Below are 27,193 nucleotides of genomic sequence, written 5' to 3' on the forward strand. Positions count from 1 at the left end.
GACCTTGGTCCTAATCGTGTGACTTTGAGTCTCGCGGATTTTATGCTCGATTAAGCTCAGCAGTCTCCTTGTTTGGGGCTGCTTTTGTCTCGAGTGGGGTTCGGACCGTGTAGGTCAGGTATCGAACCACGTGTATCTTGATCCTTCTTTTTTTTCCCCTGTGCAAGCGAACTGAAACCATTTGTTGCCAGTGTTTCGTGGAACGTTGAGGAAGGAACAGAGTGTGCTTGTAGAGAATTTTGTGTAGCGTTGTGCTTTCTGTGTCGAGTGAACTGTGTCTGTGTTGGAAGCGTTATTTTTTGATGTTCCAGTAGTCTTGCTACCGGAGCGTAGCAAGTATTATACGTTCGGTAGACGTCCCCGTAGCATCCCGGATCAAACTAAGTCGTCGATTAAAAGATCGGAGCCACGATTTAATCGGATCACCCGTAGGAAACTGTTCACCGAATCCGTTTCTGTTCGCATGCCTCGCTTGCCGCGATCTCGCGTCGACTCGATGTTTCCGCTTGAATAAAAGAATCGCACGCATCCTCGGGACCGGTGCGAATGTGATCACAAAGTTTCGAATTAATCCGCGCAACAGTCTCTCCGAGGCAAACATTCTCGGAGTTCGCCGAATTCCACCGAGTTTGGAAGTGTTTCTTTAAGAAAAAAAGTTCGCAACCGGCGGCGATTTTCTTTTCGAAAACTCGATACGTCGAACTTCGATCGGAGAATGTTGGCCGTCGTCGAGTTTCCATCTCGGAACTGTGTCGTTTTGTCGGGACACCAGGGTCAAGAGTTGCGACACGCGTCGCGATAACACCCGATGATCGAGCGGCCGCGGATCCTCGGATCAACGAAGCGGCGCAATCGCGTTACCCCACTTAGCAATTTTACGCGGCTTCTGCAACAATCTTCGAGTTTACGGTTGCATTACCATGAACGCCGGTCGGGATAAATATTTGGATCGAATCCAGATGCGTTTTATAGGGAAGTCGGCCGCGGTTTTATGCCGTTCGGTTCTTTTTCATCGCCTCGCGTCCGTCTAGCGTGCGCTCGCAACGTTCGGAACGTTCTCCGGTCTAACAGTCGTTCGGCAAACGACGGTTCCGAGTATTTATCGGCTCGCAGGTATTTTCGTTCCGTTTAACGCGACCAATAAGAGCCGCGTTCTTTTCTGCTCGCCTACGATATTCTGCTCTTGTTCCCTTCGGAAGATTCGCCACAGAAAAGCGATTGTTCAAATTTCGAACGAATTTCGGTTGAATTTCGATCGAATTTCGGTTAAATTTCGATCGAATATCGGTCGAATCTCGGTCGAATCCTGCTAACCGGAGCTCCGAACTTTCTGTTCCAGGCACCAAGTTCTTGTGCAGCGAGGTGATAGCGTTAATCAGGAGCGAGGTGGACGACATCTGCTTGCAAATCATAAACTTCGAGGACCTGAGCTCGCAGCCGCCCCCGCAGCCTGCGATCCCGTCCCCAAGTCAGACCAACAACAGGCTCGTCACACGCTGTAAGCAGCAATTTTTATCGTGCTTCTGTTTCTCTCTGTTCTCTTTCTTGTACCGCGGCGATGCTAATTGTTGTTGGTTGCATGTCATCGTCTCGTTGTCGTCGTCGTCGTCGTCGTTTTCATTGTTGTTTTCGTTGTCGTCGTCGTCGTCGTCGTCGTTTCGTTTCGTTCGAATGTGAATGCAGCAACGACTGCGACGACGCGGCGGCTGAACCCTGGAACATTAGGGGAAAGATACTGTCCCTAGCTCGCCTCCGTTTGCCCTATTTATTCTCGTAGACATATTCTGCATTCTCTGTGTGTTTTTTTTTCTTCTCTCTGCACGCTTCGCTTTCGTTGTGCAACGTCGAGGACACTAGGTCACGTAGTTAAGTGTTAACGCTGGGTGTGTCTGTAGGAGCGTGCTTGAAACACACTGCGACCTTCCTTGCCAGTGCTACTGATGCACGAAAGGTGCTTGTCAAAATTACCACCGGAACGCTTTTTGTCCGGCAGAATGGAACTCGCTGAATCCTTCGTGTCGCCTTGCTAATGAAATGTCCACGAATATATCCGTGGAACCGACGCCGACACCCTTCCCCCTCTCACACTTTCTCACTCTGTCTTTTTCTCTTTTTCTCTCTCTTTCTCTCTCTTTCTCTTTCTCTCGTCGCAGGGCACCACGGGATTCGAGCATTTCGATCGTTGATATCCGATTCGGAAGACCGCCGAGAAAATGTTCAAGAATTAATGATCGTTTAAGAATTGAAAATCATCCGAGACGTCGGCGCGTTAACCGCTCGAAATTTGTTAGAAAATGTGAACGCGTGTTTCGGACAGTCTCTTCGTATCGAGCGGAGGGAAACTTCGCCGTGAGAACTTGTTGTCGCGAGAAGTTTGCTAATTGAGGAAACGGAGATAGTCTTCTAAGTTGTGTAGTGTCATGAAGTCAAGATTCTTCGGTTATTGTCGCGACGAAGGGAATTAGAGTTGTTTCGTTTTGTACTTCGAGGCGTGCGCTCGCTTTCTCTTTCTCCTTGTTTTCTTTTCTTTTTCAGCGGGCCGCTCTTATTTACGAGATTAAACAAGGGATGCAAATGTCGGCGTTGAAACGCGGCCCGCCCCGGCAATTTTTCCGTGGCAAGTGTGCTTCGAGTGCAATCTCGCAAGCACCCTTGACATAATAAAACGAGTCGAAACTAATTAAAATAATTAACTACCTAACGCCGGGATTTAAATGACTCGCAGCGCTCGCCGGGACGCGGCGTTCAGAGGACCCGATGAATAGTTTCCGGAAACTCGGAGCGGAACTAATCACCACCTCTATCAGACGGATTTCAATTACCGATCCGTCGAACCTCGATAATATTGTTCTCGTGGCCCGTGGCTACTTGGGAAAGCATCGCTGTTAACGCTTCACACTTTTTGCCCAAGAGCGTTTACAACCGCTTCGACATCCCCAGACATCGAAACGTTTAGTTTTTATCGCTGCATCTCACGCGCAAATTGCACGCTGCACCAGAGAAGTACGATCTTTACTCTCGTACACGTTTATCATCACTTTTTGCCGCTTACATCGATCAAAGCGTTCTACCCTTTGCACTCGAGCACTCGAAGGAAAACAAAGAGAGCCTCGATCTAAGCTCCGACTTCGATCGAAACTTCGTTGTTGGCTCGAGACATTAATAACTTTTTAAATACACCTCGAGCTATTGTCGGGCGATTAACTTTTTCGCGATCTCTAAACGCGTTTTACTTCTTCCTGACTTTCGGGAAAATCGTTGGAACCGTTTGGCAATTTTGCATAATGCATTTCGGCGATACTTTTGCTTAATACTTAATCCACCGAAAGCCTATTAATAGATCTTTCAACGATTTTGCTGTACTAAAAGGAAACGTAAAATTCTGGTTTTACATGATAATCTCAAACGACATTATTAGTTTATGCTATTGGGTATGACTGGTTGGTATAAGAAATTCGTATTCCCGTCCAACAGTTAATTAAAATGTTGTTAAATGCGAATCGTCTATTCTCAAAAATTATGAAATTTTCGCAACTTTTTAATAAGTCAGACTCGTTATGAACATTTCGCATACAGTCTACAAAATATGAATGTTAGTGAAATTCGAATGAAATCCAATTTGTTCTGTCGCAGAGATCCGGCAATTTTAATGGACGTAGATACGCGATGAATATTAATTTTCCACTTCGCGTAGGAAAGTTCTCAAATTGCAAAGTTAATGTTGACTGTAATAATTACAAGCTTGATTTTACGGTGGCTGATCAAGTTGTTAATGTCACTTGCATAAATTAACTTGTAACGGACATGCAGAGAATGTCCGCGAACAAGCGTTCAACTAAACATAGCCAGATAATATTGGGTTGGCAACTAAGTAATTGCCGATTTCAGTTATAGATATCTCTCACTCCCATTTTTATGATATCCGTAAATGTTATATTATAAAATTATTATTATTATTATTATTATGTTATTTTTTATTATCCGTGAATGTTAGCAACTGGACAAATTGAATGCAGCGGTCAAGGAAAAGCGTCCAGAATTGGTCAATCGTAAAAGTGTCATTTTCCACCAGGACAATGCTAGGCCGCACACGTCTTTATCCACTCGGCAAAAATTGATGGATATTGGTTGGGAATTGATGTTACACCCACCATATAGCCCTGATCTAGCGCCATCGGATTACCACTTATTTCGATCCCTGGACAACTCCCTCCGTGGTAAAACTTTTAATGATGATGACGCTGTAAAATCACACTTAACTCAGTTTTTGGCCGAAAAGAATCAGACTTTCTACGAGCGTGGATTTTTCAAGTTGTCAGAGAAATGGCAGAAGGTCATCGAACAAAATGGAAAATACATTACAGATTAAACTTCATTCTAAGTAAAAAAAAATTTTTTATTTCATTGAACAAATCGGCAATTACTTAGTTGCCAACCCAATAGATATAAATTTTCTTTTCCTCTTAAGAAGTAATTACAATCGACAAAGACCCAAGCATTTTAATCACAAAGAAAATGGAACTTTGCCATACTTCGACGAGTCTGACTCGCGATGGAAATTTCCAGTAACAACTTGTTAAGTATGAATGTTATTCCGTTCTTTTAACTCGGAATAAAATTCTTCTCTCGTGTCCTGAATATTTCAGCGATCGAGCAAACGTGGGCACGCAATAAATATAAATTTTCTTTTTATTTTAACAAGGAGAATGCAAAAGCCTTGAAGACGATTTTGTGGAGACTTTGTACTAGATCTCGTTATTCTGTTTACGAATGCATACCAATATAACAGCAGATATTCAATAGCTTTTTAGATATCTGCGAGTGAAGTTTCATTATTGCTACCTTTTCTTAAAAAGCTATCCACTGTTCATAATTCCATACGAGTTTTGTGAAAATCAGCACTCTCTTATGATTTTTAGGTGGCTGAAAATCAGACACTACAGACATTAGCCTTTTCTCCTTTGACTTATTTTTTGCGAGTACCAACAATTTTCCGATGTTTGGGTATAATTACATAATTGGAATATAAACATGACTGTCTTAATTTCAACATTTTTAACATTTTTAACATTTCTATGTTGATAGGCACTACTTGATACTTTTAACTTAAATACTTTAAAAATAGGCAGAGACAAGCAAAATTTTTTAATCGGATACCACAGTCTACATTTTACTTTAAATCACGAATCTAGTTAGAGGAGGTTTTTCAATGATTATCACAAATTTTCCTCCACTAAGACAGGATGCCATGTAACTGATGGTACAACCGGATAGGGGCTGATTCCACATAAAAAAATAAGTCGAAAAAGAAGAATAACATTTTTTCATTTAAGACACCATTTCCAAGAAAAATAGGTTGAAGGAATAAAACTATCGAATAGGAATCCAGTGGCACGTCTGGTCACTACATACCAATTCTACTTCTCGTTAAACTACAAGCCGCACCTTACAACTCAGTTTCCACGAAAACGGAGCCTGAAATGAGAAAATGTTATTTTTCTTTTTCGACTTATTTTTTGACGTAGAATCAGCCTCTGCCGGTTGTTCCGCCAGTTACATGACACCGTGTATATTACAATGTGACAAAGAATTAGTACGTTTTCGGAAAAGATAGCACTGTACGGCAGCTCGTGAGCATCAGTTACCCAGAATTTCGTTACAATAAAAACTAATTGAATGTCTACCCCTTTAATAGTGTACAGGGTAAGTGAGATTGTGTTACATTGTATTACAACCGGCCAGCGAATGATTCTATATGCAAAAATAAGTCGAAAAAAGGATAACACTTTTTCATTTAAGGTTCCGTTTGCGAGAAAATATTGGTTGAAGAAATAATACTAGTGAATAGGAATCAAGTGGCGTGTCTGGCCATCGCATACCAATTCTACTTCTCGTCATAGTACAAGCCGTACAAACCTGACGGATCTTTGAACTTATTTTTCTCGAAAACGCAGTCTTAAATGAAAAAATGTTACTGTTTTTCTTCGACTTATTTCTGCATGCAGAGTTATGCCCTGGCCGATTTTTCACGATTTTTCACCCACCCTCTACAGGGCGAGGCACAAATTAGTCCCCATTTCAGCCCATTTCGATGGTCTGACAAAAAGATATTTCGTATCAAAGTTAATTAGTATTTAACCGACAGGAAATTGCAGTTGTTTAATTTTAAAAACAAATCGATTTCCGATAAAGAAACAAGGTCACCGTGATATTTTTAAATGAAACTAGGTAATTTTAACTTCATAACATCCCAGGCGACGTCGAGATGAATTCAACGACCTGCTACATGATGACCTTCTGGTGACATTGAAGGTCATGAATTGTCAATTCATGACAATTGTCATGAATCGATTGCCACGATATTTGAAATAATTCAGCGATACGTAACACCAACGCCTTGCATATAAACATAAACAAATGAACGTAAACATTACAAATGCTAATTTATTCAATTTTAGATCTTAACGCATAAAACGATAGAAAAATTTATATAAAACCAAATATTATGGCAAATGATTCATGGTAATTTTTCCTTCAATATCATCCGAAGATCATCGTGTAGCAGATCGTTGAATTCGTCTCGACGTCGCCTACAATGCACTCAAATTAAAATTACCTAGTTGCATTTAAAAATATAACGGTGACCTTGTTTTTTTATTGAAAATCAATTTGTTTTTAAATTTAAAGAATTGCAATTTCTTCTCTGTTAAATACTAACTAACTGTGATAGGAAATATTTCTTTCTCAGACCGTCGAAAGGGGCTGAAAAATCGTGGGTATTAACCCTTAGCACTCCGAACCATTCTGGACGTTGGCTATCAGCTACTCAGCGCCACTTTTCGGCAGAAACGGACATTTACAGACCCTCGTATTATTTAGTATGGTTTTGGAACTAACTAACATATTATAATGATATTGGACTTATATGAATTTGGCTGAAATCGAGAAATTTACAAAAAAATCAATATTTTATTTTTTATAATTTTGTTTTGTTGTTGTAATCGCTATCTATGCGAACTCTTTCTCTCGTCGCCTTGTTGCTTGGACGAAGAAAAAGAAAAGGTAAAAGAAAACCTTCTACAGTTAGTCCTTCTAACATATCTGTATAAACGTCTATCTGGAGCTCATCTTCACTACTACTTGTGTCATGAGACTCATTCGTGTTTGAACGTTTTACCATTGATCTAATAAAAAATATGAATAAATACATAGGTTGAAAATTTCTAATTGTTATTACTAACGCACAAGATAATATTTACCAAAAAAACTTTTTCCAAACAATTTATTTCTCTCTTCTCACTCGTTAGATCTATCTATACCGTTTTGAAAATCTTTTCCTCCAGATTTTATGATTATAAGTCTCACTATACAGTGCGTGCTATGTTCGCATACCGATCTTTCTTCTACAAACTTGCCTTATCGCTCTTTTCAAGTGGCGTCTTTGAAGTGCTCGAACCGTCGTGAGCACGCCTCTCACGTTCGCGTCAAAACCCGCTGACATTTCTTGTATATATCTTAGTAATTTTACTATATTTTGATTTGATTTCTTGTGCCATTTCAAGAGGAAACTTCAGGGAAACATGCATGTCTCAAAAAGTTGCGCTGAAATAACTCAATTCCCCGTAATCACTAATAAACTTCAATGTCCCACGAGAGGGGACATCCGAGTGATATGCTAGAATTACGATGTCCCACGAGAGAGGACAGCGGAGTGCAAAGGGTTAATTTGTGCCTCACCCTGTGTATTGATAAACAGGAAAACGAGATATGCAAGTGCATGAAGTTGCAACCAAATCGGTGACACCAAGTTCTCATGCTGCTCGTAGGAAATTATTCGAATCGAAGAAATTTGAATCACCGTGATTGCGAAGGTAATGGTACGTCGCGGGTTAATCGTCGCTAAAATTGATCGAAGGTGGCAAAATGAGAGGGAAAGTTATCGGTGTCTCGATCCGTCGGAAGTCCGGGGACGGTTTTGGTCCGACCGAAACCGGTCCAATCCCCTCGACGACAGAAGGACGAGTCTCGGGCCGAGAAGACGGGGACGCGCAGCAACACTTGACGCTCGACACGATATCCTGGCCAAGACGTTTCGTGCCTCGCTCGCATATAGTTTCCTGCGGCTTTTAAGCTGGAGGATCATTATTTTCTGCTGCACCGATCGGTATAAGACAGCGTCGCCGACATTCAGGGCCGGCCCGCTGGCAACTGGGCCATGTAACACACACATGTAGCCTATCTTTCTCTTTACCCGTTTCTTTCTCGCTCTCTTTCCCCTTGTCTCTGCCCCCCCCCTCCTCGCCCCTCATTGTGGCGAAGATTATTAGAATCGGAGAGATCGGGGTCAGATTTGTCCGCATAATGAGCCGCGCAACGATATCCTGCGCCATTCTCGAATTACTCTCTTGCACGTCCTTCCGCGTGTCACGTTCCGCGCGGACGAGCTTCGATCGCGCGCTCCCTTCCGAGCGTGTCACTGCCAGGGAAAGTGTACACCCGGCCCGTATCGGGTTCTCGTACAAGCTGTCCCGTCGATCGAATCGCGTTTCTCGCTTTTCTCGCCGGCGCGAGCGGAAATTTTCCAAGGGGAATCGATTCTTTTCGGCGGCCGAGCTTTTCGCGCGGCGCTCTCGCCGCCGACGTAAATTTCGCGCGCTCTCGACGAGCCGCGCTGGCGCTCGATCAAATCGAAATGCTGAAGCCGGGAAAATAACATTTGCCGAGGGCGGGGTTAAATCAATTGGACTTGTACACCGCGCGTGCATTCGGTCGTTTTAATAGATGAATGGACGGGACGGACGATCCATTTGTCGGGCGTGTTTACGCGGCTATGTCACCGCGCGGATTAAATATTCGTGCGGCACACTGAAAATACCAAAGCGTCTGATCGTTGCTTACCGGCTTCTCCTACTGTAATCAACCCGCCGCGCCGTCAAAGCTGCGGATACGCTGCTGTGTAACCTGTCACAGTTTCTGGTGAACGGGTCTGCTCGACTGAGAATATCGTTTACATATTGTTCCGTTGTCTGGGAACGACTGCGACAAGTGAGAAAGCACCCAGAAGCGGTACAGAAATATTTTCTGTTTAACATCACATATTTTGGCTCTTTTTTCTTTTTCATTTTTTATAATTAAGGTTTATATATGAGCCGTTTATTTTGAAAGTGGCATAAGTCACTTTGTTTTTAAGTCGATATATTTAAGGGTTTGTGTTTTAACACGTTTAAAAATATGGATGCTAACTTTCGAGAAGATTTACTTGTATTTGTTATCTCAGGATACTGATATTTTTCTCAGTATAAATAATTTCGTATAAACATTAAAAAATCACCACTTTTCATTACGGTAAAGTGACTTGAGCCACTTTCAAAATAAATAGTTTAGAAAAATGACTGACATATATTAATTTTGTCCGACGTATTTTACTGAAGTGATGTTTTGAAAGGACAGTGATTTACTAAAATTGTTGAATAAATTACATATATAATAATAATTTATACCATGAACATATTTAATATAAAGCTTTGATTTAAGTATTTTTTATTTTAATATTCATAAAATACAAAAATAATTAGTACATTTTGAAACATAAGTATAAGTAATTTATGTGAAAATACATCAGTTCAATTTAATTTTCGTCATCAATAGGAGTGATTAAGTCCTCGGAAATCGTGTTTTGTTTCAAATTTTTAAAATAACTGTGGTATATTGGGGGTATATAATTAAGCAAGTCCATCATGTCTTTGTATTTTGCTGAAGAAATAGGACGAGATCCAGCGTATAACGGATCCATTTCTATTATATTATTATATTATTGTTATCACTATAATATAATTTACAAAACTGCACTATTCTTTCGCACTTATAAAAATAAGTCCAGTGATCACAACTTTTTTAAAAATACTGAAAGTAATTCAAAACAATACTTCACACACACACTTATCACACGTTTCTATTTCTTTTACACTAAGCCCCGCAATTAATTTCCTGAGTACAGCGACTTACGCCACTTTCAAAATAAACATGTTTGTTATACCGTTAATTAGCAAAACTTCTCTCGAACAAATCTGAATAGTTGCAGTTATAGGACGCAGCTATTAAATATAGATGCTTTAAAACCAATTTCGCAGCAATTAACAACTAATGCAAACTGATTAAGGACTAAGTAAGAACAGATTAACAACAATCGTTGGTTAACAACAAGCTTTGTAATAATATATGATCTTGTTAATACGGAACATTTGATAAAATTATTTTTTAAATGACATTTGTTAATAACAAACATAAATGTACAAAAACAAATATTCAATGTACAATCTAATCGAATTTTGAAATAGCTTGATTCCGGTACTGCAAGATATTTTCGTACGAAATTCAGACAACGTACAGTGGTATCAATAATTATAAAAATTAATGTAACTATTCCAATCCTAATTGTGTTTACATGATAAAATTAAGACTTTATCCTACACGATGGCACCAATTAAATTACTGAATTCCGTGTATTACACATTAAGGATTAAAGCGGAAATATTAAATGACATGTAAATCGAGAAAAATTAATACTACCAAAATGAAAGTTTACACAATTGAAACACATAGCTAATTCACTTATTTCCATAAGCAACAATTAGGTCGAGTCATAAATAACTTCCGCTGCAGCTAGCTGTAATCTATTGTTCGTATCTACCCATTATGAATTACCTGGATAAACGAGTTCCTGCTTCCACTAAATAGATAAGGGTTCAAGATAAATAAAATAAAAGAAAAAAACGAAGAAAAATAAATAGAAAAAAGTGAAATAAATGTCTGATAAAACAACGGAAGTTGTTTATAACTCGACCTAATAGCTAAATTAAGAAAACATCAGCACTTAAACTGTAACTAAACGACAGTAAATAAAAATTTTATAGTTCAGTATTTATCATTATTATTTTCAGTATTCATCTTTTGTCGTGGGCTTCTTTGAAATCTTGTAGTCGTGTTAATGATTAATGAATATGAAAAGAAGTTATTTCACATTATGACACAAATGTTCAATTAATTATCCGTACAGTCTTTTTTTTTAATTTTGTGAACATTTATGAAACAGTCCTTTTCACCGCTTTTGGGTGTCTCTAAAGTGTTCAAAGCTGCGAACACACTAGAACGTAGCTCGCGACATTTTTTGCGAGAGCAACTTGCACAGGTGGCTACACTTGTTTGGAAATATCGTTTACATATTGTTTTACTATCTGAATGCAACTGCGGCGAGTTAGTTCAACTTGCTGGCTGCTATCTCATTGGCGTTTACACGTGTCACAACTGTCGCTCTGGCAAGAAACGTGGCAAGTTACTTGCTAGTGTATTCATACGCTAACACCTTGTCTGCGATGTCATATGTGGGTGACAGAATTACTTCCTCAGATTTAAAAATCAATTTTTACACCAATCTACTTGATGATCCATTTTCAGCTTTAGGATTTGTTTTTTTAAATGAAACACAATTTTGCATGATTTTTTGAAATCCTTATTTCAATATAATATTTAGACATAATTATATTTAGATATAATATTTAGTATGGAACACAATATCAGGCAAATGTCGTCCTTTGGATCTCATGCAACACTTAATTCGATTTTTGTAATTTTCGATTATTTTTTCGCACACTTCGCGCTGTATCTCGCTTATAACTCGACGGATATTGGCTTTCAATCGCACCAACGTCTGAGGATTATCGGCATAGACACGACTCTTTGTCTAATCTCAACAAAAAGAAAGTCCAATGGTGTTAAATCGCATGATTCTGGCGGCCAATTGATGTCGCCAAAACGTGAGATAATGCGACTATCAAACCTTTCATGCAAAACTTCCACCGTGTCACATGCAGTGTGACATGTGGCACTACCCTGTTGGAATCACGTGTCTTCCAGATCAAAATCATCGATTTCGTGCAAAAAATTGGTCAACGTGCGCCTATGGCGCAGTCCACTGACTGTTATTGTCTGATTTTCATCATTCTCAAAAAAGTAAGGACCGGTGACGCCGCCTGACTACAATCCACACCAAATAGTGACTGATTAGGTTGAAGAATCTCATTTCTCTATGCAGGACGTCCCAAAATTATGTTACTTCTGAAAAAAGGAGTCCTTGAAGTCATTTGAAGTAATTTTTTCCTTAGCGCAAATGCAATCCGCGACTTTGTTTACGAGTTATTAGCGAAAAACAGTAACCAATGAGAGGCGAGATCGGCTGCGTACGCTCGTTGGCTCGGCCGCCCCGTGTCAGCTGATCTCGCTTCTCATTGGCCACTGTTTTTCGTTAATAACTCGTAAACAAAACCTCGGATTGCATTTGCGCTAAGGAAAAAGTTACTTCAAATGATCTTAGGAATCTCTTATTTCTCGATTTTGAGTAACTTTTGGGACACCCTCTATACAGCAATTTTGCTTATTTACTTATTAACAACTCTGCTTATTATCTATTAATTAAATAACCTAGAAAGTTGAAAATGTGGCTCATCGCTGAAGAAGATTTTCTTCGAAAAATCAGCATCAATTGCTTTTTGCTCCAGCACCCGACCGATCATTATCGACTATCATAATTCAAAAATGGGAAGTCGCGCTAGAATCGATGATACTTACTGCGCGTATAAATATAGGCAGACATCAGGATGACTACAATGTGAAATTCTAAAGCTCGAAATGGATCACCCTATGTTATTCCTTCCTCATTTTATTAGATTCGTGAAACGTAAAAATGTTCAAAAAGTGATGGATGTCATACACCTTATTTGCTCGAACTTGAGAATTAATTTTCAAGCTAATCTATTACTGCTTCCTAATTTGATTAGAATCCGAGAAACGCAAGGATGTCATAGTACAGTAATGTCTCCCTAACTGACGCTTAGATTTCTCCCTAATTCGCGCTCAGATTGCGTACAAAAAAATTGACAATTTTGGAAGAGAAGATACAATTATTCGAGCCCTGCAACTCGTTCTTATAGTTATTGACAATTCGTAACTATAAAAACGAACCGCAATAATCGTATCTCTTCTCCCCAAGTTGCCCACTTTTGTGGACAATCTGAGCGTCAATTCGAGAGACATTACCGTACAACTTAACTTTCCAATTACAACTCGATTACAGCAAATAATTTGATGTTGAGATTGTTGGTGTGGCAGTCAATGCGTTAATGCCGACTAAATGATCGCTGAAACATCCGGCGCAGATTTTCTCCTCGGACAGCAGGCCCTTATGAGAAAAGTTGCTAGATTCATATCGAGAGGCTCCTTTGAACTCCCGCTGGCCGTAATTGATCCAGTGGCTTTCCCCGAGGCTGTTCCCTCGATTTTCTTTGTCTTCCCGGCACGCTGGTCTCGAAGTTCCCGAAGTTCTCGAACGACCGGCACGCCGACCGGTGCCAGCTTTTCCGCGAATACGCTTCAAGCCGCGGAAAATCGAAGTTTCCTGGGAAATCGGTGGCTTTCCCGTTCGGAGTCTCGTTCGTGCCGTTGCAACGGTCGCAACGCTGTTGTTTGCCAGGGTCGTTCGGCATTGTTGGTGTGTCCACTATGCCGGAGACAAGCGTGCACACGCCGGCACACGCGTGCACACGCATGCCGAAGAAGAAACGTGTGCTCGCGTTTTATATCTGGAGTGTTCGCGAAACTATTTTTAGAATGACGCCGCAGAACAGTTGGTGGACGTGTGTGGCGCGCCTAACAGTTAACCCTGACCCGGTAATAAATGTTATACCCCCGTATAGGAAGCTATAGACACCCCCACCTGCCGGCTGATAATCCACCCTCAGTCTCTGCGGGCGAATCAGCTGATGGCTACGACGTCGGCGAACCAAATTGATTATTAAAATCGACTACGAGCTGTCGCTGAACGATCCGCTTGCACGCGCGAGTCTCTTCCCACGAATTCTCTCACTGGTTTCGCAATTTTCACTACTTTCGTTGCACTATTCTGCACCGGGAGACATCCGCAGTGGACGTTTTCTGCTAACCCTGGCAAGAAATTGCCGATCGGACGACGTCGATACGAAATTGTCGAAAAACATTTGTTTACGAAAATATTATTATTTAGTGTTAATTTATTGAGGAATCAAGGGGAGCTTAGTAAGGATAGTGGAGCCGGTTACTGTGCAGTGACCAATTGCTGTCTTAGGTTTTTGTTTTCGGCCGTAATAAACTTTATATTTTTTTAATAAGACATCAATTTCTTTTACTCGCTCAAATAAGCAAGATAGATGAGTAAAATGCAAAAATAAACATCGTAAAAGAATACAAAAATTTAATAGCTCTTATTCGATTAAACGTAAAGTTAATTATGCTCGGAATCAAAATCAAAGGCACTGCCACTGGTCACCCCACAATAACCAGCCCTCTACTTTATGTAAAGAAAATGACAACAATAAACATGTTATTTCCTTTATGGTGTACTTTCTATAATATAAATCTACGTTCATTTCTACTGTGCATTTTATGCATTTTTGACAAAAATGACTGGGTCGAAATCAAAATTGTATCGATTTTGTAAATAAATCCACTTGATTTTCTTGCGATCACATGGACAATTTTTCTTGTACATAAAAATTCGCAGTTTGATTTTCTTCCACTAGCTATTAACTTCTGAACACATTTCTATTTCTCTTTTCGTTCAGGTATTCCGATAATCTATAAATCTGTATACAGGGTGTCCCCGAAATACGTGAACAAACTTCGGTATCGTATTCTGCATCCCCTAATGGTGAAAAAAGGTCATATAAGCATAGGTCCGAAAACTCTTCGTTTTCGAGATAATAGCAAATTATAGTGATATAATCAATAGTATCGACAAATAATACTACCAACAATGTCGCAATGCGGAAAGCTTTAATTGTCACGGCATATGACAAAATTCGAAATACACCAGGACTTTTCAAACGTATGACACGGGGAAGTCATTTTCAGCGATTTTTTAAAGTAAGTTTCAATTCTTTAAAATCTACTCTCGCGAATGAAAAGTATTTATCTCGAAAACGAAGAGTTACCGGAACTATGTTTATATGGCCTTTTTTCATTCTTTTCATTCTCTAGGCGATGTAGAATACGATATCGCGAAGTTTGTTCACCTATTCCGGGGACACCCTGTATATTAGAGTTATTACAAGGTTTAAGATTATAATGTAATAAAGGCACGGTCAACCTTTTTTCGTCCCAAATTATCATTTTATCTTCAAGGCAAAAGCCGAACCAAAATATTAAGCAAAATGAATTAAAGCAAGTGGCTACTTCATATATGATTTATTTATATTAGAATAATGCTTTCTTTCATTATCAGATCAAGATCGAATCAAAACAAATGAACCACTGATTATATCAAGGTTATTTTATGGTTATACCAATATGTGATGCAGTAAGCTATTAAATTCATCTCGGCATCAGCTATAATGTTACGAAATCAAAAATATACGGGATAACCAATTTACAGTAATGTCTCTCTAATTGACGCTCAGATTGTCCACAAAAATGGACAATTTGGGAAGAGGAGATACGATTATTCGAGCCTTGTGGCTCGTTTTTACAGTTGTTGACAATCGGCGACTACGAAAACGAGCCTCAAGGCTCGAATGATTGTATTGGGTTGGCAACGAAGTAATTGCCGATTTGTTCAATGAAATAAAAAATTTTTTTTTACTTGGAATGAAGTTCAATCTGTAACGTATTTTCCATTTTGTTCGATGACCTTTTACTATCTCTCTGACAACTTGAAAATTCCACGCTCGTAGAAAGTCTGATCCTTTTCGGCCAAAAACTGAGTTAAGTGAGATTTTACAGCGTCATCATCATTAAAAGTTTTACCACGAAGGGAGTTGTTCAGGGATCGAAATAAGTGGTAATCCGATGGCGCGAGATCAGGGCTATATGGTGGGTGTAACATCAATTCCCAACCAATATCCATCAATTTTTGCCGAATGGACAAAGACGCGTGCGGCCTAGCATTGTCCTGGTGGAAAATGACACCTTTACGATTGACCAATTCTGGTCGCTTTTCCTTGACCGCTGCATTCAATTTGTCCAGTTGCTGACATTCACGGATAATAAAAAATAACATAATAATAATAATAATAATTTTATAAAGTAACATTTACGGATATCATAAAAATGGGAGTGAGAGACATCTATAACTGAAATCGGCAATTACTTAGTTGCCAACCCAATACCTCCTCTTCCCAAATTGTCCACTTTTGCTTATAAGCTAAGGGACAATTGGAGAGAATTATAATAGAGAGAGAATTATAATAATAAATCGATCCAATCAAATATCCTGCAAACCGTTGGCGATACTGAAAAGTGTTTCGAATAAAAGTTACATGGTTTCACATAATCCGATTCAACAGTCCTAAAACAGTCCTTTTCGTGTCGACGCGTCTGATCGGAAACTGTTTGCCAGAGGTTGTACTAGATTTTCAGATCGTCGGTTCGATCTTTGCCAAGACTAGAATCCGGAAAGTTGAATGACTCGGGTCTGGCGCAAAATCAAAGAACTGTACGGCGATCATAGAGGCTAGAGATATCTTGTGCCAGGGATCGGCGATGAATCGAGAGAGAGTCTCGCGTGAATTTGTTTGTCCCCCCCTCTCTCTCTCTCCCTTTCCTTCTCTCTTTCTCTTCTTTCTAGAGTTTGCTCGCGGAGCAACAGTTTTCCGGATTTTCGACCAGTTTCCGTGTCCTCGACGCGATCCCTCGCCACTGCTCCCGGAACTTTAATCCAGCGACTAACTTCGCTCGCGTGTAACTCGCTCGACCAGTCCCCCTGCTCACCGAGGAAAAATATATTGCGAGAAGTATGACACGTACGGCGAAAGTTCCACCCGCTGAGCGTTGCATAGCGTGGGACACGGCTCAAGTTCCGCGGAATAACGCTGCTCGAGTTTCTAAAGAGAAAATTAGAAAACTCCGATGAACAATCGCGTACGGTATCTGTAATTGTTCGAGGAACTTTCGTCGCGGTTCTCCGTTATGCGGTGACGAGATCGTCCGATGATCGTGTGCGCGGCTTAAGAGTTCTCCGCAATATATTTTCCGTGGTGTTCAGCAGTTTCTACTAACAATCACTAATGAGATTCAATAACGTTGACTCGAGCAGTCGACAGGGCAAGGGCGTCCTTTCGGGCTGGCCTATCCAGGACCGGTGTCGTCGGTCTGCCGAGGGTCAGGAATCGACCAAGAACCACGACCAACCTACCTCATCGACTTGCTGACGGGACCATCCTCGACGAGGACGCCTCCGAGAATTGGTGAGTGCTTGCAAATCTATTCCTTCACTCTGTTTCCACCGACCCTATCGAAACTGTACACCGGGCCGGATTCAAATGTACCGGATTTATCGGCGTGCAATACCGACCGCATCGTAATTTTCCTACGGCCTTATTCTTGATTCAAGGGCGGGTAAACGCGAGCAACTCGAAGGTTGAATTCGACACATGCGACCAGAAACGTGCGAAACTCTGGGGCACGATTCTTGTTCGAAGTTCGCGAAAAATCTGCTCCCGCGTTCTGCCACGGTTAATTATTATAATAACCGCGGGCTCGTGGCGTGCGGGAAACTAAAATAGTTTGGATTACTGCGGATTTTGTACGTGTGTCACAAAAATGCGAAGATCGAACGCATCACGATCGAGTTAGCGTTAAATTATTAGACGATGGTTTAATTTAACCAGTTTCGCTGAACTTTCGCTGTTCTCGATTTATGTAGCATATGCAGGTAAAAGGAGGAAAACATGCAGATAACATTCCAAAAAAATGCAGAAATTATGCTTAACATCTTAGGCACGACGCGCCACTATAGTGGCTTTCGCGGATGTCATCTCTCTGAACGACGCGCCACTATACCGGGCGTCCCAAAAATGTCTCGCAATCTGGAAATGGCGGGTTCCTCGGATCATTTGAAGCAGCTTCTTCCTTTACAAAAATTTTCTCCGAGGCACCGTTAACGAGTTATTAACGAAAAACAGTGACCAATAAGAATCGAGTACGGCTGACGCGAGGCGGCCCAGTCAACCAGCACGCGAAGCCCAGTTCCGCTCATTGGCTCGATCGCCTCGCGCCAGCTGAGCTCGCCTCTCATTGGTCACTGTTTTTCGTTAATAACTCGTTAATGGTGCCTCGGAGAAAATTTTTGCAAAGGAAAAAGTTGCTTCAAATGACCTGAAGAACCCGCCACTTTTGGATTGCGACGCATTTTTGGGACACCCTGTAGTGGCTCGATCTAGTAGCTTACTCGCTCTCCGTTTGAATTAAATAATCATCTTCCTATGCATTGTTTTACATTTCTTTTGTCTTCACATCGATTTAAAACAGTGTTAACAATATACAGACGGATTATACAGCATTAGACTCTGTACAGTACATATCAGAATCTGCCGTCCAGGAAAATAGCTTCGCGCAGAATGCAGCCGTACCTAAAAGGTTAACGTGTACAGGATAAGATGACGTTTCGCTGGATTTAGAATTTTTTTACATAATTAAAAATTAAACGGTGTCATAATGTGCGTAACGATGTTTAACATATGTCGAGGAAAGTTAGGTGATTAGCACGTTATCAGTGGTACCGTGGATCGTAGGATGTGCTTCGATAGATGAAAGGAACATTTACTGCGAAATGCTGAGAAATTTGATATCAAAGATAACTTTATATTGAATGTTCGATCGATATCGCATTCGCCAATCGCCGCCGAAAAATCGTGATGAAATTGTGGCGGCTACCTCTGTTGCTCAACAATGGGTACCTTCCTGTTATTACCTGATCCGTCACCGATTCGTATATATAGGGTGTTTATTTTATTCTGCGTATTGAAATATCTTCGTTATTTTTGCTGATATAAAAGGTATGTCAGGACAGCTTCGTTCAGTTAAAAGCTAAGAATATTAAGATTCGTGCTTTTTCTGTCAAGATCATCCTTTTTCAAGTATCGTAGATCATCGATATTTTTTGCAGTTTAACCCCTGCTTTTTATAGCGCAGCATTGTGGCGCAGATCAAGACGAATTCAACGACCTCTGACGCTATGACCCTTAAATGATCTTGAATGAAAAGATTTAATAATTTTGCTTCTCACAAAACAGGCTAGACGAAGCCACAGAATGTCATTTAAATGTCTATTCAAGATCATTTAAAGGTTACAGTGTCGGAGGTCGTTGAATTCGTCTTGATCTGTTCCACAGGGCTGCGTTAAGAAACATAAGGGTTAGCGTGCAAAAAATAGCAATGATGTCCACTTGAAAAAGGATGATCTCGACAGAAAAAGCATGAAGCATAATATTCTTAGCTTTGATCTAAGCAAAGATATCAGCAAAAATAGCGAAGATATTTCAATGGTCAGAATAAAATAAACACCTTATATATCGTCCTCTTAACTGTCCTTCCGATGTAGCAGGCCTAGGACGATACGCTCACTCTCTTTTCCTCGAATCCTCGCATCATTCACAGCGTCGCCAAAAATTAATACAATGATTTATGGAGGTGCGACGAGAAATACCATCAGACTTTATAGAAAAGTTAGTAAAATCGATGCCGAATCTGAAAGCCATAATTTCATCTAAAGGGTACCGTGCTGGGTATTAACAGTTTCAGAACACCTCTAAATGTCACGTGATGAGAATGTACCGCCATCGTAACATATTTCACACTTTGTACAAACTTGAAGACGAAACACTGACCATAGTTCATGCTGTTCGAGATCTTGGAATCCACTACGATGACAAACTTTCTTACACTAATCATTCTTATACTAATCTTCTACTTATTTTAATCATATAACTGGCATTGTTAATCAAGCCAATAAATTGTTTGCTTTCATTATCGTCTGATTTCATTATCTTATTTTAATCATATAACTGGCATTGTTAATCAAGCCAACAAATTGTTCGCTTTCATTATCCGATTTTGCGAGGACTTCAGCAATCCTCATACGCTTAGATTCTCTAGTTTTATGTCACCTTGAATATGCGAGGGTTGTTTGGTCTCCCAATCAAGCTAAGCATATTCAAATGATGGATAAAACGCAGCATAATTTCTTGCGATTTGTTGCTCGATTGATAGGATGATCAATGCTCAGACATGACTATAACTACACACCATTCGAACACGTTTTAAAACGCAACAACTTTTTTAAAACTGGACTAAACGATTTCAATTTTTTTTTTAGTTGATTGAGGGACTTGTATAGTAGACAATGACTAGACTATTTTGTTACAATTTTGCTATTACTTGGAGTGACGAAACAAAATAAAAATCTCTAGTTTTCTAACTTTTTTTTATCTGAGCCTATAATGAAAATTTAAAAAATACGTTTTATAGATCTCAGTATATGCATGCCGAAAAATTTATTGAAATCGGTTAACGCAAAGTCGAGTTACAAGCCTTAAAAGATTTAAAAAACTGCAGATTTTTACACTTATTCGTCGAAAGTGTCAAAAATCGGTACAAAACTGCGACTTTTGCGATCTTTAATTGTTTACAGCTCATACCAAGGTTAAACGATTTCGATAAAATTTTCGATATGCATATAACTTATCGAGGTCTACAAAACACATTTATTAAAATTTCATTATAAGCTCAGATAAAAAAGATAAAAATGAGAGTTTTTATTTTCTTTTGTTGTTTCAAGCAATAGAAACATTTTTAAAAAGCATTCTCGCTATGGTCTAGTAGACTGGTCCTTCTATCATCTAAAAAACAAGTCGTTCAATCCATTTCTAGAAAAGTCATTGCATTTTAAAAGATGTCCGAGTATTAATGGGTGTCGCTGTGTATACTAACCACTCTTAAAATAACAACTTTGAAGAACAGACGAGCTCTGTGCCAGACATATTACTTTCTTTCAAAATTTTAAATAACTTTTCATTATGTATAACAATTGTAAATTCGGTAGAAAGTAATCTTATTTCATTCAAGTTAGCTTCATTTCTGCACCTTCCTATCCGCATACTTTTCTACTTTTACCACACTTGTGCGACCAACACTTGCATCGATTTTTAAACATTCCCAATATCTCTTTCTCCGCTGTTTTATCAGAGCGCCGTTGCCCCCGTCACCCTATGTTCCTTGAGATTTATGATCCGCGGCGAATTCGGGTCACCGTACCCCCGAAATTTTCGAGGGAATGTAATCGACCCCGGGCACACGAGGAATTCGCGAGGAACACACTGGCGATAGAGATCGACACGAAAAGGAATTCGATGACAGGAGCGTGACCCATTCATGCGAGAGATATCGCACGATTGCTTATCGACGAGGCCTGTTTACGGAACCCTTAATCAATTCCCGGTACCAAACGGATTCCGCTGTTTACCCAAGCGACTGCCAATATTTGGTCTCGCGTCTGGTTTCGATCGGCCGGGCCATCCGTTCACGTGTTTTTCCTATTTTTCGCAAACAGAGAAACCTGCACCACCGGCAGCCCGTGTACCTTGTGTTTCGACGAGCCTTTCCAGTCGAGATTTATTAGTAGACTGCAGATTCTATGCATTTATAATAAAAACGATTCGGAACAATTTCAAAGAATTTAGGATCACCGATGCGACTAAGACGATTTAGGAAAGAAAAAGAAAAAGATTTCCGCGCGATCTCCGTTCGTCGGAATTTAAGCGAACAATTTCTATTTTGCATAAAGATCCGCAGTCTATTTATTAGATTTTTATCGATAGATTCATTAGATTTCAAAGGTTCGCGCGTGTACCAGCGATCTCGAAGAATTCGTTCGATCCGAGGGACGAATCTCCCGGCAGAAGTCACTTTTCACGGTAAAAAAGTGCTCGGTCGATCGGTCGATGGGCATCGTTAAAAATTCATTTCTCCGCCGATGTATCGAGCGTGCCAAAAACGGCCTACGAAAGTGCGAGGAATTCGATAAAACTAGCAACAACTGCCGTAAATTCTCAGGATCGTCGTTCCTGGTTCCAGGAAATGAATTATACCGCGGCTGCTTCGAAATTGCTGGTGCTTCGGTGCTAACTGGAAACATAACCGTCCGCGTAAGTGGCCCACTTTCGATGGACCCCATCCAAATAGAATTGCGCGGATTCCTGACTGATGGATGCGATTCGTAGGACAAAGAGAAACTAATCTCGGCCGGGTTGCTGCCTCGGGAATCCGCGAAAACGCGGGTTAAGGGGGTTAACGAGGTATCGAAAGGAGCGTTTCCAGTTTCGAGCTAGGAGGTTTGGGGTCCGGCGTTGGCTCTGCTCGCAAGAAGCCCAAGATACCGTGAATGCGCGGCCCCGGAACAATGCGGTGTATCATTAACGAGCCGAGTGTGCTTAGTTAGGTCAGCTTCGTCAGTTTCTTAATTGGCTTCTGCACAACACCCGCAGTACGACAAATCAGCCGAGATGGAAACACGCGCGTCGCCTCGCACTCGAATCGAGAAAACTTGGAAGATTCGTAAAACTGTTCCGAGACGATACCTTCTTGATGATTTCTACCGAACGGTTCGCCAGCTCCGTTCTAACGTGTATCTGATTTTTCGAGTGGCTCGAACACGTTGTGATTAATGAGCAACATCGACGAATATCGTTAACGGATTGCGAATCTTCGTGAAATATAAACACTGTCCATCGATGGAACCCCGTTGACTAATGCGCGCAGATTTTGATCAAACTTTGTTCAAGTGCTCATCATTTATGTATTTATTTATTTATAAACGGGAGAACCCATTAAAGTACGTAACAGAAGACATTAGTGTGGCGATTACAGTAGATTTCTCATTTGACTACGATATTTAGCAATGGAGACACCAAAAAATATCAATTACGGTACAGTAGCCGTTCGTTAGGGTAGTAGTTTTTGTTATATGGTCTGAATACACAAAATATGGCTCATAAATGAAAAGTTGAAGCCTGCGAATAAATCTAAGTGATCTTGACAGAGCATAGAAGTTTACGCAAGAAAGGAGCCAAGCACAATTTACCACGCCATCCTAAACTTTGAAAAAGAAAGTAATGTCAGCAATAACTCTCCTAGATTCAAGGGACTCAAGGCCTAAGACACGCAATACAGGCGAATATTTATGGCCCGGATAATGTATGGGATTGTTAAGTTTAAATGTAACCCGTCCGAAGTAAGGAAAACATGACTTTTTTCCAAAAAAATTTACAGAGATTTATAGGCCCAAAAATACGATGTAACTTTTGTTTGAACTATTTTTTAATAGTTTTCGTCGTTTGCGATTTATAAACCCTTATGTAGAAGGGATGGTTCGGATAAAAGGGTGTTTTCAACGTGTTTTCTCCGTTAAAGTAAAAAAACGGGCACGAACAAAATATGGCTAAATTCTTGATATGCATCAAATTGTGTAATTTACGAGAAAATTACGATTATCTTTGCAAAAAGATATATTTGAAGCAGTTCGTTCCATTTTGTTTCATTGGACGCATATTTTGATAAAAATGGCTATAAAATTCTCGATAAATATATGCTTCTTATTTCTGTGAAACAATATAAAAAATAGCTGTTTTCAGTTTGCGCTGTGTAAACCTAACATTAATCTTCAAGCAGTGACCACTGTTTTAACATTAAGCCGACCGAAGTCTAAAAGCGACTAACAAAAATTGCTTCATAAGAATTACAAAATAGGATGTATTCAAATTTTTCAGAATTAGTGCCTTAATAAAGAAATGTATTCAGCAATTTCTGGTGGAAAAAACTCTATGACTTGAATAATTATGAAATAAAAAATGTGAAACCGGTCATTTGTCCGGCGTTGGTGGGTTTAATGTTAATCCCTTGCGCTCGAGTGACAACTCTGAGGCGACGCTGAAAATTGCTACACTATTTTCAAAACAATTTTCATGTTATTTTTGTCTGTATTTTCTAACAGTGGTCCAATGAGCTCCATAAAAATAATTTACATAACATGAAAACAATTGTTATTAGATATTATTTTATATTTGAAATATTAACCCTTTGTACTCGAGTGACGACTCTGAGGCGACGTTAAAAATTGCTACACTATTTTCAAAAGGACTTTCATATTATTTTTGTCTGTATTTTCTAACAGTGGTCCAATGAGCTCCATAAAAATAATTTACATAACATGAAAACAATTGTTATTAGATATTATTTTATATTTGAAATGTTAACTCTTTGTATACGAGTGGCGACTCTGAGGCGACGTTAAAAATTGCTACACTATTTTCAAAAGAACTTTCATGTTATTTTTGTCTGTATTTTCTAACAGTGGTCCAATGAGCTCCATAAAAATAATTTACATAACATGAAAACAATTGTTATTAGATATTATTTTATATTTGAAATATTAACCCTTTGTACTCGAGTGGCGACTCTGGGGCGACGTTAAAAATTGCTAACCAAAATATAACCATTTTCAAAATAATTTTCATGTTATTAAATTTGTCCGTACTCGATAAATTGACAAATAATAGAAGTCTTCTGTAAGCGTCAATTTCACACGTATCAAATAAAAACGATCACACCAAATGGAAATGCCGTAGGCTGAGACAAATGTTTCCATTTTGGAGTTAAAATAGTCTCGTGTACAAAGGGTTAATATCACTTGCGGTAACATGGTAACGTCAGGTAATAGCGGTGACTTCGTGTCAAAGTGACTCCGCGTCAATAACGGCGATTTGACGTCGAACTGACTCCATATCAATAGCGATACGGAGTCAATTTCCCGTGAAGTCGCTACTATTGTAGCTGCACGGGGTCGATTCAGCGTACATCAGCACTAATGCTAGGAATCAATTAAACGTACATCGCCACTCTAACGTAAGATTAAACACTTGTGGAAAGTTTCATTAAAATCGGCGTGCCTCGGTCACCGGGATTCCTTTGCGATAGCGATAGGTGGACGGCCACTTATGCGGCCGACTGTATGTCGGTTGGTAAAATGGCGGAGATAGCCGGTTGAAAAATTAACGGGCGAAGCGATCGATGAGGAATGGTCGGGAATCGAGGAACGGGACAAGATTCGGGGAGGGAGCTAGCTCATTTTTCTTGCGCTTCGGCTCGGCGGCTTATTTCCTTGCTTTCGTAGGCGCTCGCGATCGATTGGATATCCCTGGCTCGAAGCGATTCCGGCCTTGGCAATTGTATCGCAACAATTGCTATCGTCGGGCCTGCAATCTCGTGACCGATCTCTCGAACACCGTTATCTCTTCCGATCGGCTTTTATCGTTCCGGACGCTTCTTAAACTCTGCGCTCGCGCGCCTTCTCGCTGCCTAGTTGCAACTTCGACGCCAAGCAACCGAAGTAGTTTCTAATTTCGCCGGGAATCTGGCCGATAAATCTATCGACTCGCTGTAACACTGTATTTCCGTTTCCGCTTTAGGGTCGAGCCCTTTTTGTCAGCCCGATCACTCGAGCGGTAGGGTTCCCCGGTCGGCCGAGAAGGTGCCAGAGAAGCGATCCGCGCGAGTGTACCTAAGTTGTCGAGGTCCCACACGGATTATCGGTCTCTGGAAGGAAAACGACCTATCCCTCGTAACAGTTACTGACCTATTTCGCAGCGATACACCGCCGGCGTTCGCTAAATGTGTCAGCCAGCAAGTTTCTTTGGCCTCTCGGTCGAGTCGTCGTGTGCCGAAGCGGGAACACGGCGCGCCGGTGTGTCGGTGTGATAATTGCTTGTCCTTCCGGATTACACCGGGAAATCACCGTGATCCCGTGACAAAGGATGCATCCGTTGTCGCGTTGATCCATCGGGGAATAGCTCATATTTGTCCGGGCTGTAAACCGGAGCTACGTCTTCCTCGATCTGGCCCGGTAACTCGGGCAAAAATATGTTTTCGACGGGATTTCCGATAAAAGGCGCCCGACCCTCGTAACTTCCCGTCGGGCTCGATCTCGGAGACAAATGCGACTTATATTTCCGGGCAACTGTCGCGGAGAAGGGACGAGAATGTCCGGGATTATCCGTCGTTCCTCGATGACACAGTTCCAACGAATCGACAATCTTCCTCGCGCGATCGCTCCCCGTTATCGCGTGCCTCGCTTCGATCTCGATCCGCCCGGGGCGATCGTTAACCGAGCGAGTAATGATTTTTCATTGGCCGCGTTCCTCGATCGTCGCGTTTTTAACGGACAACATGCGTCCTGCAATGAATCCGCGATACGCGGCCCGCGTGTATCGTTTAGCCGCGATACTGCCGCGCGTTGCGTCGATCTAATCGAGTTCGATTCGAATGGGGCAGCGGCGATCTCTCGCGACGCGACGACCGCGCTCGCACCTTTCCGGGTTTCCACGGTTTTCCACGGGTCACCACGGCGTCACCGTGGTATTACGCGCGGTGCCCGGCATTCAAAATTATCGCTGACCCGAGCCGAGCCAATTGATCGACTTAATCGAGCTTAATGGGAACACGCTGCTCCGCGTACCGCGTAAACAACAATTCGCGATAAAAGGGAGCTGTGCCCCTTCCCGCCCCGACGAAACGGCTGCTTACTTCCTTTAATAGCTATTTCTGGACGGCTCTTGAATCTGCTAGATTGCTACTCCTCTTTCTCCTCTCTCGAAATGGCGGTTTCTTGTTTCAGTTCCACGCGAGAGGACTGCTCTCTTTCTCCGCGGAGGGAACAATTATGTTTGTTCTTGCGCTCCGCGAGCTTGCTTTTCTTTCCGCGCGACGCTACTTTCCCCGAAGCCGCTGGCTCCCATTCTTCGCGAAAGATTGCCTCCTTGCTCCGAGCAAGGGGCGCGCGCGGTCTGTCTCGAAGGGAGCACGGTTTTTCGGTACAGAAATATCTCGGAAGGTCCTTCGAGTTCCGTCGCGTTCGCTGTTGCCGGCACTTCGTCAGGAGGACGAGCCCCCGGAATGGATCAGCCGGGGCAGACGTTTATGGTCGGAAGCTCGGTTCGCACGCGAGAGGATCCTCAGCGACATAAACTAATCCCCGGAACCGGGAAGCACGAGGAGCGACAGAGACTAATGCGATCGCGGCTGCGACCTTGGTGGCAGACAGGAACAGTGGGCATGGTGGCATGGTTGTCGGCGGCCGCGGCGGTGCCATGCCGCGGCGCGACGACGATGGTCGCCGGTAGGCCTCTCTCTCTCTCTCTCTCCTCTCTCTTCTCTCTGCTCTCTTCTCAAGGTGAAGCAGTACGGTGTCGGCACGCGAGCAACGGCGGGGGGCTAAGCGATCAGAAAGTTGCGCGACGATGACGGATACCTTGGAAATTCTGGGGAACACACGCCGCCA

The 27,193-nt window shown here is 41.3% G+C and overlaps 1 protein-coding gene across 14 annotated transcripts in view; it reads left to right on the top strand.

Moving 5' to 3' along the window:
- Positions 1-27,193, top strand: part of sei (potassium voltage-gated channel seizure) — a 324,051-nt gene that overhangs the window by 104,808 nt on the left and 192,050 nt on the right. For 11 of the 14 annotated variants that reach the window (XM_033474900.2, XM_076525504.1, XM_076525513.1 and 8 more), the window contains exons 3-4: positions 1,340-1,498; positions 17,120-17,270. In XM_033474900.2, the coding sequence (XP_033330791.1) occupies positions 1,340-1,498; positions 17,120-17,270 (310 nt within the window). The remainder of the gene's footprint in view (positions 1-1,339; positions 1,499-17,119; positions 17,271-27,193) is intronic. The other 3 variants (XM_033474886.2, XM_033474896.2, XM_076525511.1) reach the window with 2 other exon arrangements.

The sequence above is a fragment of the Megalopta genalis genome, chromosome 12 (genome assembly GCF_051020955.1).
Source record: "Megalopta genalis isolate 19385.01 chromosome 12, iyMegGena1_principal, whole genome shotgun sequence".
NCBI classification, from domain to species: Eukaryota; Metazoa; Arthropoda; class Insecta; order Hymenoptera; family Halictidae; genus Megalopta; species Megalopta genalis.